At 46.2% G+C, this 17209-nt stretch overlaps 1 protein-coding gene across 3 annotated transcripts in view; it reads right to left on the reverse strand.

Annotated features, from left to right (window-relative positions):
- The window catches only part of PIK3AP1 (phosphoinositide-3-kinase adaptor protein 1), a 117316-nt gene extending 101349 nt beyond the window's left edge, over positions 1-15967 (reverse strand). For 2 of the 3 annotated variants that reach the window (XM_047701808.1, XM_047701807.1), the window contains exons 1-2: positions 15821-15967; positions 7870-8286 (exon numbers count right to left, since the gene is read on the reverse strand). In XM_047701808.1, coding sequence (XP_047557764.1) covers positions 7870-8286; positions 15821-15833 — 430 coding nt within the window. In that variant the 5' untranslated portion in view covers positions 15834-15967. Of the gene's footprint in view, positions 1-1856; positions 1993-7869; positions 8287-15820 lie in introns of those variants that run through there. The other variant, XM_047701810.1, reaches the window with a different exon arrangement.
- Between the last annotated feature and the right edge of the window lie 1242 nt (positions 15968-17209).

Consider the following 17209-nt stretch of genomic DNA (forward strand, 5'->3'; position numbering starts at 1 on the left):
TTGTTAACACCTATGACATTTAATGTATTAAATTTTAACTGATAGGGTTCCAATTCTCCAAAAAGTGAGCACCCTTCTTGATCTACACTGTCCAGTATGATAGCCACTGGCCACAGCTGGCTGTTGAACATTTGCAGTGTGTTCTCAAAGTGTAAACTACGTACCAGATTTCAAAGACTTGGTATTAAAAAAAAAAAAGATGTAAAATATCTCATTGATACTATTCATATTGATTATATGTTGAAATGACAATATTTTATATGTGCTGCCGAAGCGAGCACGAAATGACAATATTTTAGATATATTGGCTTAAGTAAGCCATATTAGGGGTGCCCGGGTGGCTCAGTGGGTTAAGCCTCTGCCTTTGGCTCAGGTCATGGTCTCAGGGTCCTGGGATTGAGCCCCGCATCAGGCTCTCTGCTCGGTGGGGAGCCTGTTTCTCTCTCTCTGCCTGCCTCTCTGCCTACTTGTGATCTCTCTCTCTGTCAAATAAATAAATAAAATCTTTAAAAAAGAAAAAAAAATAAGCCATATTATTAAAATTTCTTTTTTACTCTTTTCTTTTTCTGCAGCTACAAGAAAACCTTAAATTCCACATGTGACTCCCATTGTACCTTTTTTGGACAGCACTGCTCTAGAACGTAGCCCCCATTACAGCAGTGACTACATCTGTCTTTTCCCTGCTCTATCCCAGCACAGGACGTTGGAAATAATAGATGCCCACAGAATATATATCAGATGAAAAGCTGGTTGTGGTATATAGATACGGTCATGAGTAGGCCTTGGACTGGATAGCAGGAGGTCCTTGTCCTGACCTTATACGGACAAGCAGCTGCATGACTTTGGACAAGTCACTGAACCTGCCTAGGCCTTGTTTTCCTCATCTTTAAAATGGGCATAAAAATAAGGTCTTCCTTACAGGGAAACTGCATGGACCAAATGAAAGAATGTCTGTAGAAAAGAGTAAAACCTGTGTCAGGTTCCTCCTGAGTTCTAGTATTCTCTACCACCAACAGTCCCAGAAGAAGCAAGATGCAAAAACATACCGAAATAACAGGGTAAGAAAGTAACCAGAGAAATTCCTATATCTAGTATTTCCATCCCAGCGTGTGATAGAAAAATCGAGACAAAGACAGGTGTGAAGGATATTCTCCCAGAAGAGGAAACTTGAACATTCATCACTCCCTCTTCACTGCATCTCAACAACCAACCAACCATAGCAGACAAAGGGACTTGCAGATACCTTCCTCCAGGGGCCACAGGAAAGCTAATGAACTGGGAGGAGGCAGCCTCCTCTGGGCCGCTGACGAAGCTGCAGGGACAGCCAATTGTACCGCGCCACCTGGGGCTCACGGCTCTGTGGGAAAATTCATAATCGTGGGGACCTCAAAGGCCTCGGGGGGCGAAAGTTCCATGGGCCCCCACGTCGACTCGCCCTTGTTAATTGTTTCAGGCACAGCTCCCAGGGTGAACTTACCTTATTCTACAGGGCAGGCAGGGCACCTGGCAAGGGAAACCCAAAGGACCCTGGGACACGCTGTGGCTTTTTAGCGAACAGCAGGGTGGATGTCAGTCAGCTACCCCAGCTGGGCACCTTCTTCCCCAAGTCAAAGATTATTGCAGAAAGGGAATGAAGGTACTGAAGAAAGTCTCCTTGCAGAGGGACATTTAGGGAGGCTTCAGGAGCCCACTGCAGAGTGGTTAAGCCACAGCAGAGAAAGAGCAGATCCAAACACCCACAGCCTTGAGGCAGGAGAGCAGCAGAACAAAATTAGTCAGGTTCAAGAGGCCAAAGGTCAGATTCTCCCCTCAGCCTCTGCAGGGAACCACAGAAGCCCCAGAAGTGAATGACTTACCATCAGTATGGCCACCGCACGAAGGAGAGCAGGGAAGGCGCAGTGACTTCCTCTTTGCTACAAGGGTCTGACCCTCCCCCCTTCTCTGAGGGCTGCTCCCTGTGACGTGGAACCGAGTCATGCGTGTGGCCAAGCTCCAAGCCCCTGGGACCTCTGCCCCGTGACCCACCTCATCACAGCCCACAGCACCTGAGCTGCTGCCTGCTCCTCTAAGCAGAAGTGCTGAGGGACAGGGCACCAGGCAAAGAGCAGAGCCCCCAGAACACGGCTGTGCCTCAGAAGCAACGGGCAAGGCTTGTGGAAATTCACCTTCCTGGGACTAACCCCCTTGAGAGTCTGGTTCAGTACATCTGGGGCAGGAGCCCACTCACCGGCCCTTGAAACAAAGTGGTCTAGAGAACTCGGGGAAGCTTCCTCATCCCTGATACTGCTTCTTCCATGAGCTTTCTTCATCCCTCTTTGAAAGGAGACTTAGGAGAAAGCAAGGCAACGTGGAGAGCATTTTAGAGTCCGAAGGCCCTCGGTTCCAAAGAGAGCTGTTCCCATCTTTGTGCAAGTCATTTACACTCTCTGAACCTTAGTTTTCTCGTTTGAGAAATGGCAATAAAACTATCCACCCACGCAGGGTCGTGGTGGGGGAGAAGAGGGGAATAAATGCACATAAAGTGCCCTCTGCATTACTCCTAATAATAACTGTCAAAAAAGCATTTCTCCACATGTATATCTCTACGAGAAAAACTGTACGTGTAAATAATGGACTTAATCAGGCATAAAGGGAAAGAAAAAAAATTAAAGCACAACAACAAAAACCTGTAGTAAGAGGGACCACGGATTCAGGTCATAGGGAGATGGGTGGGAAGACATCCAGAGCAGTGATGCCGCACTGTCTCCAGGAGTCTACAGAGAGAAGAGCAGGGAAATTCATAGATCCACAAAGATTTAGGCACAAAGCTGCAGGAAGATATTTGCAACATTATTTGTAAAAGGGGAAAATTGAAGAATAATTTATAGGTATTTTTTAAAATTTTTTTAAACATTATGATGAACATGTGTTTACTTCATTTCAGAAAAAAATGTTCCTTTTTATATTTAGGAAAAGATTTTTAAATCCATATGATGAGCTGAAAGCATTTTTAAGTATCTTTCTTCTAAACTCCAGTAGAATATTCAGATTAGAACATTCATATCAACAAAGGAAGGCCAGATATGCACATATGCCTCTAAATGTTCCCCAGGGGAACAAAAGGCAAAATACACTATAATTCTGGGTACCACCTGGAACTGCTGAAGTACAAGCATGAGGGGGGACAGGGGAGGCAGAGGGAAAAGAATGCATATAAAGAAGCAGGTGAGATCTCCAGTATAATACTGAATAATATTAGAAGAATAAGGTTTACTGCTTCCCTTCCCCCTACACACACACACACACACACACACACACACACAATGATGAGAACTTTGGAAACCAAACTCAGCACCACCTAATAAGTCCTTTCCCACACAGACTAACAATCTATTTTTGTATTCCAGGGAGATTTGCAGCAAAGAATACAGCTCCACTAAAAAGAGGAAATAATTTCTATGCTGTACCTGGGTTTTTCTCACTTCCTTATTTTAAAATAATCACCCAACAAATTAAAAAAAAAAAAAAATCCAGAACAATAGTACAGTGTTCTGTGCACTGGGTATATATCACTGCAGACATTTTGCAACTAAACAGAATCAATTCCAGTGTTCTGAGTAATTTGCCATCTTCTTGGAAAACTTATAATGATATATTACAGTGCTGGGGGCTGGAAGAAACCTTCCAAATCATGTGGTCCAACCCCATCATTTTACAGATGAAGATCCTAGGAAGCAAACTGCCTGCTCCAACACACTAAAGACTCTAATTAAAACATCTGCTCAATTTTAAGGTAGCTGACAAATTTGGAGAGGGGGTGGGAAATAAAATAAAACCTCGAAAACACTTTTTAGTGGAATGGTAATTATGATCAGCAGGCCTATCAAACGAAAAAGCAGTAAGGATCGTGATGGAAGTATAACCTTCCTCTAATGTCAGGACCACTTACATCTGGAAAACTGAGACTAGAAGTTGCCAGAGCTCACACATCGAATCTGTGAGTAGGGGCAGAGGAAGAGAACTCAGGAACTTGGCTCTGAAATCTGTTGGCCTAAGCACCAAACAGTGGCCTAATTTTATACCTAAACTGACAGGTATCAAGCAGTCCCCTGGATGTGATGGTGCCTCTACTTCCAGAAAAGTGGAGATTGGAGAAAATGGTCCATGCACTACAGAGGGACATGACCACTGACCTGGCAAAGGAAGAGGGGCTTAGACCCTTGCTCACATACTCAGTGGACCTTTGACCAGCAGCATCAGCATCATCTGGGAACTTGTTAGAAATGTGGAATCTTGGGTGCCTGGGTAGTTCAGTTGGTTAAGCATCTGCCTTCAGCTCAGGTCATAATCCCAGGGTCCTGGGATCAAGTCCTGCATCAGGCTCCGTGTTTAGCAGGGAGTCTGCTACTCTCTCTGCCCCTCCGCCCTACTCGTGATCTCTCTCTCACATTCTCTCTCTAAAATAAAAAAAAACTTAAAAAAAAAAAAAAGAAGAAGAAGAAAGAAATACTAACTCTTGGGCCCCACCCAGACCTACCAAGTTAGAATGTGCATACTAACAAAATCCCCAGGTCCTCCTAAACACAGGAAAGTTTGAGAATCACTTGTTTAGGTAATGCAGCAGCAAAAGAAGTATAATTGACTACCTATAACCCCATTTACTCTAAGTTTCTGGAATAATTATCTTATTATCAGCTCTGCTCTCTAAAGTTTTGATCTTTAAGTTTTAAATATTCTAAAACTTAGCCTAAATTTCAAATAGTCTCAGTGAATATCTTAATGAGTAGTCATGTTTTCCCAAAAGGTACTTCAGTGTTAAGAAAATATATATATATATATATATATATACACACACACACAAATATGCTGGGAGCTTTACCATTTTTAAGGATTACATGGATTACTTGAGGTCTTTTTTTACATTTACATTCTGCTGAGGTCATAGGAGAAACATGACCACTATTTCTTCAGGGGAAAATCAGAACCCCCAGGGAGACCTGGTGCAGGAGGAAGATAAGATTTACAATATAAATGTGTTTCCAGGGCGCCTGGCTGGTTGGCTCAGTCTGTTAAGTGTTTGACTGTTGATTTTAGCTCAGGTCATGATCTCAGGTTCGTGGGATCGAGCCCCGTGCTAGGCTCTGTGCTCAGTGCGGAATCTGCTTGGGATTCATTCTCCTCTCTCTGTGCCTCCCCCCCAATAAATAAATAAAATCTTTAAAAAAAAAAAAAAAAAGAGGGGCGCCTTGGTGGTTCAGCAGTTAAGCCTCTGCCTTAGGATCAGGTCATGATCTCAGGGTTTTGGGATCGAGCCCCCCATCGGGCTCTCAGCTCAACGGGGAGCCTGCTTCTCCCTCTCTCTCTGCCTGTCTCTCTGCCTACTTGTGATCTCTCTGTCAAATAAATAAATAAAATCTTTTTTAAAAATTTAAAAAATTTTTAAAAAGAAGAAGAAGGAGAAATGTGTTCTTGCTGAAAAAGAGGAATTTCATGTAAGGGAATTTTGTGGTCAAGAGGCTGTGAAGGTCACATGGCCCACCCATGACTCCAAAGCTGAATCCCTTTAGGGCACATCGACAGTCTCCACTCACATACTCCCAGGGATGTGGAACTCACCACCTCCAAGGGCAATCTGTTCCACCTTTGGACGCTCCATTAGAAAGGTTTCCAGAAATCTGTCTCCCTATAACTTTCAACAACCCTACAATCAGTAACTCCATAATTACTGTCCCTACTATTAATTCAATCCCATTATCAATTTCCCATTACATTTCCTACTGGGATTTTCTTTCTTAACAAAGAAAGTCGAAGATACAAGTCTCATGTATTTATGTATTTAATTCTATGAGAGAAGGGCATCTTGTTGTAGTGGGGTATATGAAAATTTAATTTTTTGCTTTTATTTTGAGGCACCTTAGGAAAACCTCAAGTGTACCAGAGAAGTATCAGAATAAGTTGTCACAAGTTATAGAGAATATAACTAAGGGCATAATCATATCAGAAACCTAGTTTGGGATAGTACTGTTCTTAAACATTGTTTTAACCCTAAGCTTCCTGGGAGTCAAAGCATGTATGAAATGGTGATGAGAAGGTGATGCTTCAGAAATGTTCGAGACTCTCTGGCCTTGGGGAATCATCGGTTATCAACCCTGGAAAGTATCTCAGATAGAACCTCATTTTGGCCTCTTACAGGGAAGGAAATGGAAACCCAGAGAGGGTAAGTGACTTGCCCAATACTGGGCACCTAGTTAGCGCCATGGAGTGTCCCTATCCCTGCTCAATACTCTCTCTGGCATACTGCCAGACTCTTGAGTCTGGAGTTTGTTAAGGAAGCTTGCCCGGTATAAAAACCCAAAATACAGCACCACATTACGGGGCCAACCAAGGGCCATGGCTATGTATACCTGAAAAGTAAGCCATCCTGGCACACACACACCCCTCAGATCCCAAAGTCCACAAGTCTAACACCACGTGAGAAAGCTCAATCGGAGCCATAAGCCACCGCTCTTCCTTCTCTTTCCTAGAACTCCATCTGTCCCTACCTATCCACTGATGCTGAATTGCAGAGTTTCCACCGAGAAGCTTATTTTAATCTCCCATTAAAATAATCTCTTTCTGATGACAGGTTATTTGTTCCCAGAACAGAAACACTGTGGAACACTTTATTCTTTTGGAAACATTTGAAGTTGAAGGCTCAGAGCATTCAGAGCCAGAGTCCTTAGTAAATACTAAATGATTATAGGCGATCGATTTATCCACGCATTTAAACATTAGGCTCTTTGAAATGATATTAAAAGAATCCTTCCTATCATGTTTTTTTTTTTTTTTAAATAACACCACTGGAATATTTTAAAGAGCAATCTATAAGGTCATGCAGCATGAGAAGATAGCACAGGAACAATAAATCCACGGAGCCCTGAATGACAGGCTGGTGGGTCACAGTGACCTGTCCACGAGATCGTAAGGGACCATAGCAGGGACAGAAGCCCATCTGCAGAAATAGCTACTTGTGCTTCAATTCTTTGTAAGTTTAGGCAAATCAAAACTCCCTCAAGGCGACGAGGAACAATCATGTAGGACTGGATTATGTGCATTTTCTATCACTGTGGTCCTCTGAAGTAAAGAAAAGCAAACCTTAGAAGAATTTCTTATCCAGGTGAGACATCTTTTATATTAATGCTTGTCATTTATATCACAAATTAGTCAGGATCCCACTAGGCTAAGAGATCTGGCCCTATTTATTGGTTTAGAGCAGCCTATTGCTGGATAAAAGTACCGAGGAAGCTACATCAGCTTTTTCAGGTCACTGGAAATTAGTGAATTCTTGATTCAGCCCATCAGAGGAGACGGGGCAGATGAGTCCCAACAGAGATAACTGAGCCCCGTTAAATCAACCCATAACTGTCCAGGCTTCTTGGCTGGCATCAGGTATGTAAGACCTCAAAGAGCAAGGGAACAGAGATAAACACAGAGCCCACTCAGAGCCCACAGTGAGGCAAAAATAGAAAGCAAAAGAGGAAGAAGAGTTGTGACATGCCTCCATCCCAGAACGCGCCTTCCGCTACTGTTCATCAGAGTGTAGGTCACACTTCTGGGGCCAATGAAGTCATGAGCCCTGGCGAAGGGGACCAGAACCTTCCCACTTTAAAAGGAGAAACAGGACAAAAGACAGAAGCTCAGCTAGTGGGAAATAGAGAAGAAGGGTATTTCTCTCTAAACATGTTGTCCAAAGTGACACATTTTCCGCAACAGTCTTAAGGTCCCTGATGATAAATTGGAAGCGGCATATAGGCAGGAAAGCTGTCTCACCTGAAATGCCTGGGGCCTGGATGAGCCTTTTTTTTTTTTTTTTAAAGGCTTGGTTAGCTTTCCTTGAGAAGACAGCCTTACCTTCGGAAATGGCCTTCTTCACCGCTGCCACGTAGGTCTCAGGCTCGTCGTCGCAGGTGAGCTCCTGCCAGTGCGCCCAGTCGGGAAAGTAGTCCAGGAACTCCTCACTGTCCTGCACCCCGCACAGCAGCCGCACCACGCGGTGGGGTGGGTGGAAGGCTCTCTGCAGCAGGGGCAGCAGGGCCGGCCGGTAGAAGCACTGTGCCAGCTCGGCGGACAGGAGCACCACAACGCAGCGGGCGCCGAGGAAGAAGTTCAGGTCCTTGGCCGAGAAGGAGGTGTCGGGACTCAGCCTGTAAGTCAGCATCTTCTGGCTGCGCACCTGCCGGCTGGACAGAAAGAGGTCCTGGAGATACTGGCACCACTCCTCAGCATCCGGGCTGTACACGATGAGAATGTCGCATCTTCCAACCGCCCCTGAGTGAGAACGAGGCGGAGAAGCACGGTGACACACCTGTTCTTTCTAGGGCTCCCACGACCTGCGCGATAAAGCATGCAGACGAGGTCCCGGCCCCACCATCTTTCATAGTCTGTCCCTACCGGAGCTGTCATACCTCTCCCCCTACTTCCGGGCTGCGTTCCAACCGGACCTAGACAGGCCCCGGTCTCTGCCCCGAGACGCCATGCCATTTCTAGAACTTTCCATAAGCTGTCGCTTCTGCTGCCATGCTCTTCCACCCACAGCGGATGCCAGGTAAGATGATGATGACGGCAATGATGATGACAACGATGACGACACCAAGAGCAAGCACTTTATGTAGGGCTTCCTGTGTTCCAAACGCCCTTCCAAGCACATTGCCTAGTAAACTCCTTTAATCATCGCAGCAACCTTACAAGGTAGAGAATACTAGTAGCCCCCCTTTTAAAGATGAGAAAACAAAGGTGTGGCAGCTTACATATTTTACCCGTGGTGACAGAGTCAGAATTTTTTTTTTTAAGATTTTATTTATTTATTTGACAGAGAGAGAACACAAGTAGGCAGAGAGGCAGGCAGGGAGAGAGGGGGAGAAGCGGGCTCCCTGCTGAGCAGAGAGCCCCATGCAGGGCTTGATCCCAGGACCCTGAGACCATGACCTGAGCCAAAGGCAGAGAGGCCTAACCCACTGAGCCACCCAGGTGCCCCAACAGAGTCAGAATTTGAACTCAGACAGTTTGGCCCCAGAACCTGGCTCTTTCCCAAATACAGTGGTTAGAAGCACAGGTACAGAATCAGGTGGCCAGAGTTGGCATCCTGGCTCTGTGAATTGTTAGCTTTGTCACCTTAGGCATGTTACTTTAATAGTCTAAACCTCAGTTGACTCATCCTGGAAATAGAAATATAATGGCAATATTTATCAGTGATTTGTGAGAATTAAATTAGATATTTCATATAAAGTGCTAAGCACAGCACTTGACATGTGGTAAGCTTTCAATAATTGGTAGCTGGTGTCCTCCTCCTCGCATTAATAGAAACAAGGCATGAACGTAAACAGCAGCTGTGGGTGATTTAATGCTTTGATATACATAATACCATTGACAGTGGGGGGGCGCCTGGGTGCCTCAGGTCGATTAAGCAACTGCCTTCAGCTCAGGTCATGATCCTAAAGTCCCAGAATCGAGTCCCGCATGGGGCTCCCTGCTCTGCAGGGAGTCTACTTCTCCCTCTGACCCTCCCCCGCCCATGCTCTCTCTCTCTCAAATAAATAAATAAATAAAATCTTAAAAAAAAAAAATTCCATCAGTAGGGTGTCCCTCACCATGGACATAGGCTTTCTTCCTCTCATAAGACATAAATGCCAGAAACAGAGTCCAAAGCCTTAGAGAAGCAGTGAATTAAAAAGAGCTTTGAGGGATCACCTGGCCCAAACTCCTCATTTACAGATAAAAGAAACGTTTCATCGGGGAAGATGAAGGGACTCGCTTAAACTCACACTCAGCAAACTAGTCACGAAGCCAGGACTGAACCTCAGGGTGTCCCCTGGTCCCTTGTCCAGTCCTCCCACCAGTCCACCTGCTGCTTTTCCATCAGGGATTCAGTCAAGAATCATACAAATAGGGGTGCCTGGGTGGCTCAGTGGGTTAAAGCCTCTGCCTTCGGCTCAGGTCATGATCTCAGAGTCCTGGGATCAAGCCCCTCGTCAGACTCTCTGCTCAGTGGGGAGCCTACCTCCCCCTCTCTCTCTGTCTGCCTCTCTGCCTACTTGTGATCTCTTGTCAAATAAATAAATAAATAATATATTTTTTAAAAATGCAAAAGTAAAAAGCAGTAGCCACCAACACCCACCACCTATACTGACAAATATACTAGCAAAATCATGTCAACAATTTTTTACAAATGGGCTGGAAGGAGAATAAGATCTTGGGGAAGGCAGGCTGTGGTCCCACACGTTAGTGAAGCCACTGCTGAGGTTTTCAGTGGATGGTAGAGAAATAAGGAAGAGAGAAGAGTATTTCCGAGACCATAATAAGTACTCTTAAGAAAGCAACTCAGATCTTGGAACAATGACTGACTTAGCAGGAAAAGCAAGTAGCAACTTTAGAATGCCCTGACATGTGGCCATGATAGATGCCATATGAGGAGACAGTGACCCAAAGCAAAGTCAACCAACAATTTCAAATGACAAGTTCTGGGATCAGGGAGGGAGTGAGTATTCATTTCACCCTGAATCCTGCCTCAACACGACCTGTTCCTCTGTTACCAGCACAACGCAGTATCTGCTGGGCGTCAAAGACCTCTAGTCATCAAAGGGAGTGAAAATATTAATAATGAGGGAAACTGGCTGTGGGATATATGAGAACTCTAACATCGTCAGTTTTCCAATAAATCTAAAACTTCTAAAATAAAAATTTTAAAATACAATTTAAATTCAAAAACACTTATGGGGTTAACCTATTCTGTATGGAAAATATGGAAAATGTCTCATTCCTGGGGTTCTGGTGTTAAATTTGACACTTGACCCCCACACACACACACTCCTTAAAGCAAAAGTACTTGAAAACAAAGTGGTTAGTGCCTCAGACTCATTAATATGACAAGCTACTTGGTCACCCACTTGTGGCGTGACTTGAGACCAGTATACTAAGTCTAAGCAAATTTTGCCTCAGTGTAAATGAGGACAAGGAAATCTATCACCTTCTTGAATTTTGCTTCACTGCTGAAACTGAAAGCTAGGGAATTCTAAAAAAAGTTCCAAAGTGGAAGTTAAAGTTCCTCCATGATATGCTAAATAACATCACAGGACCAAACACTTTGTCAGCAACTCTCTCTTGTGTGGGGACACCCCTTTCGTGAAGGATAAATCCCTACCTGTATCCATAGGTCATTTCCTCACACGTACCAAATCAATTCTCCCAGTTTATTTGTTTATTAAGGAAAATGAAATCTCTGATCTCACAGATACGTGGAATTTAAGAAACAAAACAGAGGATCGTAGGGGAAGAGAGAAAAAAATAAAACAAGACAAAACCGGAGAGGGAGACAAACCATAAGAGACTCTTAATCATAGGAAACAAACTGAGGGTTGCTGGAGGGGAGGGAGATGGAGGATAGGATAACTGGGTGATAGACATTAAGGAGGACATGTGATGTAATGAGCACTGGGTGTTATATAAGACTGAAGAATCAGAGACCTGTACCTCTGAAACCAATAATACGTTATATGTTAATTAACTGAATATAAACTTTTTAAAGTGTTAAAAAAAAAAAAAGAAGAAGAATAAAGAAAAAGAAAAATGAAATCCATGTGGGTGCCTGGGTGGCTTAGTCCATTAAGCCTCTGCCTTCTGCTCAGGTCATGATCCCAGGATCCTGAGTCTGGGTCCCAGCTCAGCAGGGAGTCTGCTTCTCCCTCTCCCTCTCCCCCCTGCTCATGCTGTCACCCTGTTTTCTCAAAAAAATAAATGAATAAAATCTTTTATAAAAAAGAGAGAAATGAAATCCATGAACCAAGAGGTGTCCATAAATCCTAAACAGAAATGGGGATGGGTCTTTGTCCTTGTAGAGCTTTAAGAACAGCCTGAGCTATAGGAGAAAGCAATGTGGGTAGCAGCAGGCGTGGGTGGAGTGGGGTGGGAGGCGGGAGAGGGAGGCTTGCGGCAACAGGGAGTGACAGCAGTGGTTAAGAAAGACAGTGACTGAAAAAGAGCTTCCTTAGAAAGATTCAGAATCCACCTGAGAAAAGAAGAGGGGGGAAGTGGCAGGCAGCTTTTCAAACTACCCAGCCCAGACCATTTCTTTAGTTTTCAAGTGACTCCGGTTCCCCAGTCATCTTTCCTGAGCACCCTACTGAAAAGGGTTGTGAGCTAGGGAAGGTGATCAGGATGGGTAGGGGTCTGGTAATGACTCACAGAAGGAGCTTCCAGACTCTGAAGCTTTCAAGTTTAAAGACTTGATGGGAGTACTGAGGGAACTCAAGAATCAGATGGGAGTTACTATCACAAAAAATTAAATGTACCTTCAATTTTTTAAAAAAGGGCAAGAAAAGGTATGCAAGCTTTCTTCAAGGATCTGAAGGCTGACACACGGAGGAAAGGATTCTGGTCTTCACCCAGCCACAGACTCAGTCACTTGGGGAAGTCATTTATGACTTCTTTGTCTCCTCTCTCCCATGTGTAAATGCAAAAGATGCCATCAGGAGCCAGGGTAGGCTCATTCCATTTCATTTTATCTTGCTTCCCACGCTCTTTCAAAAACAAGGAGCCAAGATTCTCCTTGATTTCAATAAGCAAAGATGTCTTTCGAAAAAGTAAAATCCAAATGCTTACCCTTCAGCAGAAGGAAATTTGAAGACCACACGATTCAGCCTTAAAAAGAAATGAAGTGCTGACACATGCTACAACTCGGATGAACCTTGGAAACGCTATGTTATATGAAAGAAAACACAGAAGACCACAGACTGTGTGATCACATTCATATGGAAGTCCTGAGTCGGGAAATCTAGACACAGATGTAGCAGGAGGAGGGAACAAGAGGGTGATAGCCAAAACAAAGAAAGTTTCTCTCTCTTTTTAAAGTGTGTACCCCTCTTCACTCATTTCTCAAAATGAGTTTCTTTCTGAGGTGATGAAAATGTTCTAAAATGGACCATAGTGATGTTTGCCCCTGTAAAGATACTAAAAACAAACAAACACTGAATTGTACACTTTTTGTTATTTGGGGTTTTTTAAATTTTTTTTAATTGTATTCTTTAAATGGGAAAAGTATATGGTATGTGAATTATATCTGAATAAAACGGTTTAAATAAGGGAAAGGAGGAGGAGGGGGAAGAGAGGTAGAGAGAGGAGAAAGACGAGGAGCTGAAGATCACATGAATGAATGGCCCAGGTGACTCCACACCCTATCATATCTTGTCAAGAGGTACTCTCACTGCCACCATAAGTCCTTGCACCTCCAGACCTCAGAGAGCCCCAGGGACTTCAGAGGCCCAACTCCCACTTGTAGGACCTGAAGTGGTGTCTCACCGCAGTGCATGCTGAGAGCAGCAGGGTTTGACAGCCCTAACCATTACCAACATCAGCAGAAGCCACTAGAGAGCCTATAAATAGCCCCAGGTCTGGCCACTGAGCTAGAGTCCCCATCTGAATAGGAGCACACTCTTCTAGCCCCTTCCACCATGCCCTACTGGAGTCATGCACACAGGACACTAGACGAAGGTGGTTTTCTCTGTTTCCTCTAGCCAAAGGCTCTTCCATCTTGCTGTTTCTTGCACTTAACAGCCCAGGGCCTGTTCTCAGCCATGGAAAGAGGTGGGAGCTTCACCGACCTCATCTCCTACCTCCCCCCAATCACCTACTTATTCCACCACCTGCTCCTTGTTCCTTAAATACACCGTATACACCCATTTACTGTTCCTCTGAATGGAGCACTGTTCCCCCACATGACCTTTCAGATCTTCACTCAAATGGCCCTTTCTCCATGAGGCCTAATCTGGTCACCTCCTTTAAAATTATAAACCCGGGTCACATGGGTGGCTCAGTCTATTAAGTGTCTGCCTTCAGCTCAAGTCATGATCCCAAGGATCCTGGGACTGAGTCCCACATCGGGCTCCCTGCTCAGCAGGGAGCCTGCTTCCCACTCTGCCCCTCCCCTCCACTTGTGCTTGCTTGCTCTCTCTCTCTCATAAAAATAAATAAAATCTTTTAAAAAAATAAAAAGATAAAATTTAAACCCAACCTCCTCTATCCCCTCCACCCCCTCTACTGTTTTCCCAACGCACTTAACATATCATGAATTTCCTTATCAAGCATATTGCCTGCCTTCCCCCACATTCCATAAGCTCCCTGGGTAAGAGGCTTATGTCTGTTCTGACTGTTGAATATACACCTGATACCTAGAACAGTACCTAGAAACGGTAGGCACACAATAAATAATTATTGAATGAATGAACTTCCTCTACATAACTCTATTTCAGCTTTTGAATGGAACGTGTGGACTCTGGAGCCTACTGTTACCACAATACAGCTTCTTCTAACCTCCAGAGCCCCTCCTGGAGAGCCACAAGGCTAAAGCTAGCCACTTTCCCACTCCCTTTAAAGAAGGAGCCTGCATGGGGCGCCTGGGTGGCTCAGTGGGTTAAGCCTCTGCCTTCAGCTCAGGTCATGATCTCGGGTCCTGGGATTGAGCCCCGCATGGGGCTCTCTGCTCGGCAGGGAGCCTGCTTCCCCCTCTCTCTCTGCCTGCCTCTGCCTACTTGTGATCTCTCTATGTCAAATAAATAAATAAATAAATAATAAAATAAAATAAAGAAGGAGCCTGTATTACCAAATCTAATAGAACTTTTACCATTGACCTTCTCTACCCCCCACCCCATACCTCTCACCCCCAACAATCCCCAAAACCCACCCACCCCCACCCTGCCCCAGCTTCCAAAGCACCATGAGGTAGACCTCAGGGGATATGGGAACAACTGGCTCTTCATTCTAGCATCTGTCCACATCCTTCAAGCACAGTATCTTCTCCCAGCTGACTAGATTTTAGTTTTCAAGAGGTTTACATCCTGTTTATACATGTTATCTCTACTAAAACATCATAAAATGGGTGAGGAAAATACAAGCAACCCCACTTGCAAATACAGTAACTCTCATCTTCTCACCTAGCAATTCCCTGTTTACTCATCGCCTTCTTGCACAGGACTCTAAACTAACTCCCTGCGAGCAGAGACCAGGCTGTCCCAGTCACCACTGAGAACACAGGTGGGTGCACGATAACTATCCTAGTGCATAGTAAGTCCCAGTTGTCTCTGTTATCATCATTATCACATGGTTTGTGCTGGATCTCAGAGAGTGAGTAACTTTGGCAAGTGTACAACCCATGAACCAGAGGAAGAACCCAAGACGAATCAAAAGAGACTCCTGGCACCTTTCGATGGGTAGACTACCCAGCGGACTTCACTTTTCCCCACTCCCCAAAATTCTGCAAAAGACATAAGAGAACTAAAGCTAACGGAACGGTGTTCCTAGATTTCTATGGAAATTCTAGATGAAAAGCAAAGCCCAGGACGGGTAGTAGGAAGGGGGCTTAGGAAGGTGGCCCAAGGGCCGCCCTCCTGACTGCCTGAGCGCCCCCTATTGGTCCAATGGGGCCCTAAGAGAGGCATTTCCCAGAAGTGGGCAAGTGGGCTCTCCGCCTTGTTTCCATGGGACCCCAGGTCACGGAGTTGGAGAAACAGGGGAAACGACTCTCAGAAGCAACTTGAGCCAGTCGGAGAGAGGAAAGGAGGCTTAGAAGACGGGGGACAGGGGAGGCGCGGCGGGGGCAGGAGAGAATCGCGCCACAGGCTGGGAAGGGGCACATGGGAAAGCTGGGGCGGGAGGTTTGCGCCCGGGAAGCGGGAACGAGGGAAAGAGCAAAAGCGCACAGATCCCGCGCGGAAGACGCAGAGCAGGGAGCGGCCGGGTGCTCGGGCCGCCGCGGTGGGTGAGAGGGCGCGCCAGCGGGGAGGCTCGGGAGGGGGGCCCGGGCCCGCCTACGCACCTGAGGCTGCCATGGCGCCGGGCGCAGCTCACCTGCCCCGCTCGCTGCGTGCGCGGGGCCGGGCCCGGCGGCGTCCCGGGGCGCGGGGCGGCAGCGGCGCCGGGCTCCGCGCAGCACCAGCCGCGGCTCTGGCGCTTCCTCCTGACCGGCTGCGAGGACTGGCCGCGGGGGCGTGTCCACAGGACCCGCCCCGCCTGCGGGGCACTGCCCGCGGCACCTGCACCCGTGGCCGTTGGGGAGGGGAAGTGAGAACCCCCACCCCACCCGGGCCGAGCCGCCGGCTGGCTCCCCGCACTGCCAAGGGGGCTTCGCGCCACGTGCGTCCCACTCCAGGCGAAACCGGCCTGACTGGCCGCCAAAGGGCAGCCCAAGACGAAGAGGGGTGGGGGAGAGGGAGGGAGGAGGTGGAGCTGCCGGACCTCTGTGACCTGGGGCGGGGGTGTATCTGAGCACAGCTGGCACAGCTATCTCCCCATCCCCTGGGGCTTTCTCCGTGAGCCGCCACCGGGGCAGGAAAAGGGAGGGGGCAGGAAGAGGAAGAAGCACCTTCCCTGGCACCTGGCCCTGGGTGCTTAGCGTTGCCCTTAATTACCCTCCAGTGATTTTTCTGTAATTCTTTGGACCTGGTCTCCTGATGGCACGAAGGATAATCTCCTGTGACAAATGCATGATACAGCTACTGCCTTTTAGGCCTTTGAGGTGGCACCTATCATGTCTTCATGTTTGAGATGAAGAAACACGCCAAGCGCCTTGCTCCCTTGCTCATATGCACACAGGGAATAAATGTTCCCTGAGGTTCCAGCAGGCCTGAGTCCAGAGGCAGAGCTCTCCACCGACCCTTGTACTCACCTGCCCGCTTTTTCCTCTCCTGCCTCTGCCTGCCTCTCTATCTGATCTAAACAGCCATGGGCCCTTGGAGTCCTCAAAAGTGCAGGATCCAGAAGATGGATCCGGAGAGCAGAGATGAGGGAAAGACCGGGTTCAGGCAGAGGTGGAAATAAATGAAGTGGATTTAGGAATGGAAATATCAGGGCTCAGGCCTATAATTATAATTTTTTACAGCTGCCATAAAAAATTACCACAAACTTACGTCTTAAAATAACACAAATTTATTCTCTTACTGCTCTGGATTTCAGATGTCCAACAGGAGTCACGCTGGGCTAAAATCAAGGTGTCAGCAGGGCTGTGTTCCTTTCTAGAGGTTCTAGAAGAGAATGCATTTCCTTGCCTTTTTCAGCTTCTAGAGACTACCCACATTACTTAGTTTAAGCCCCCCTTCCAAAAACCTCAAACCCAGCCACATAAGATCTCTTTGACCCAGCTTAGGATATCACATCTCTCTCTCCCTCTCTCTCTCTCTGACTTTTTTATTTCCTCCCTCTTCCACTT

Source organism: Lutra lutra, chromosome 14 (assembly GCF_902655055.1).
Source record: "Lutra lutra chromosome 14, mLutLut1.2, whole genome shotgun sequence".
NCBI lineage: Eukaryota > Metazoa > Chordata > Mammalia > Carnivora > Mustelidae > Lutra > Lutra lutra.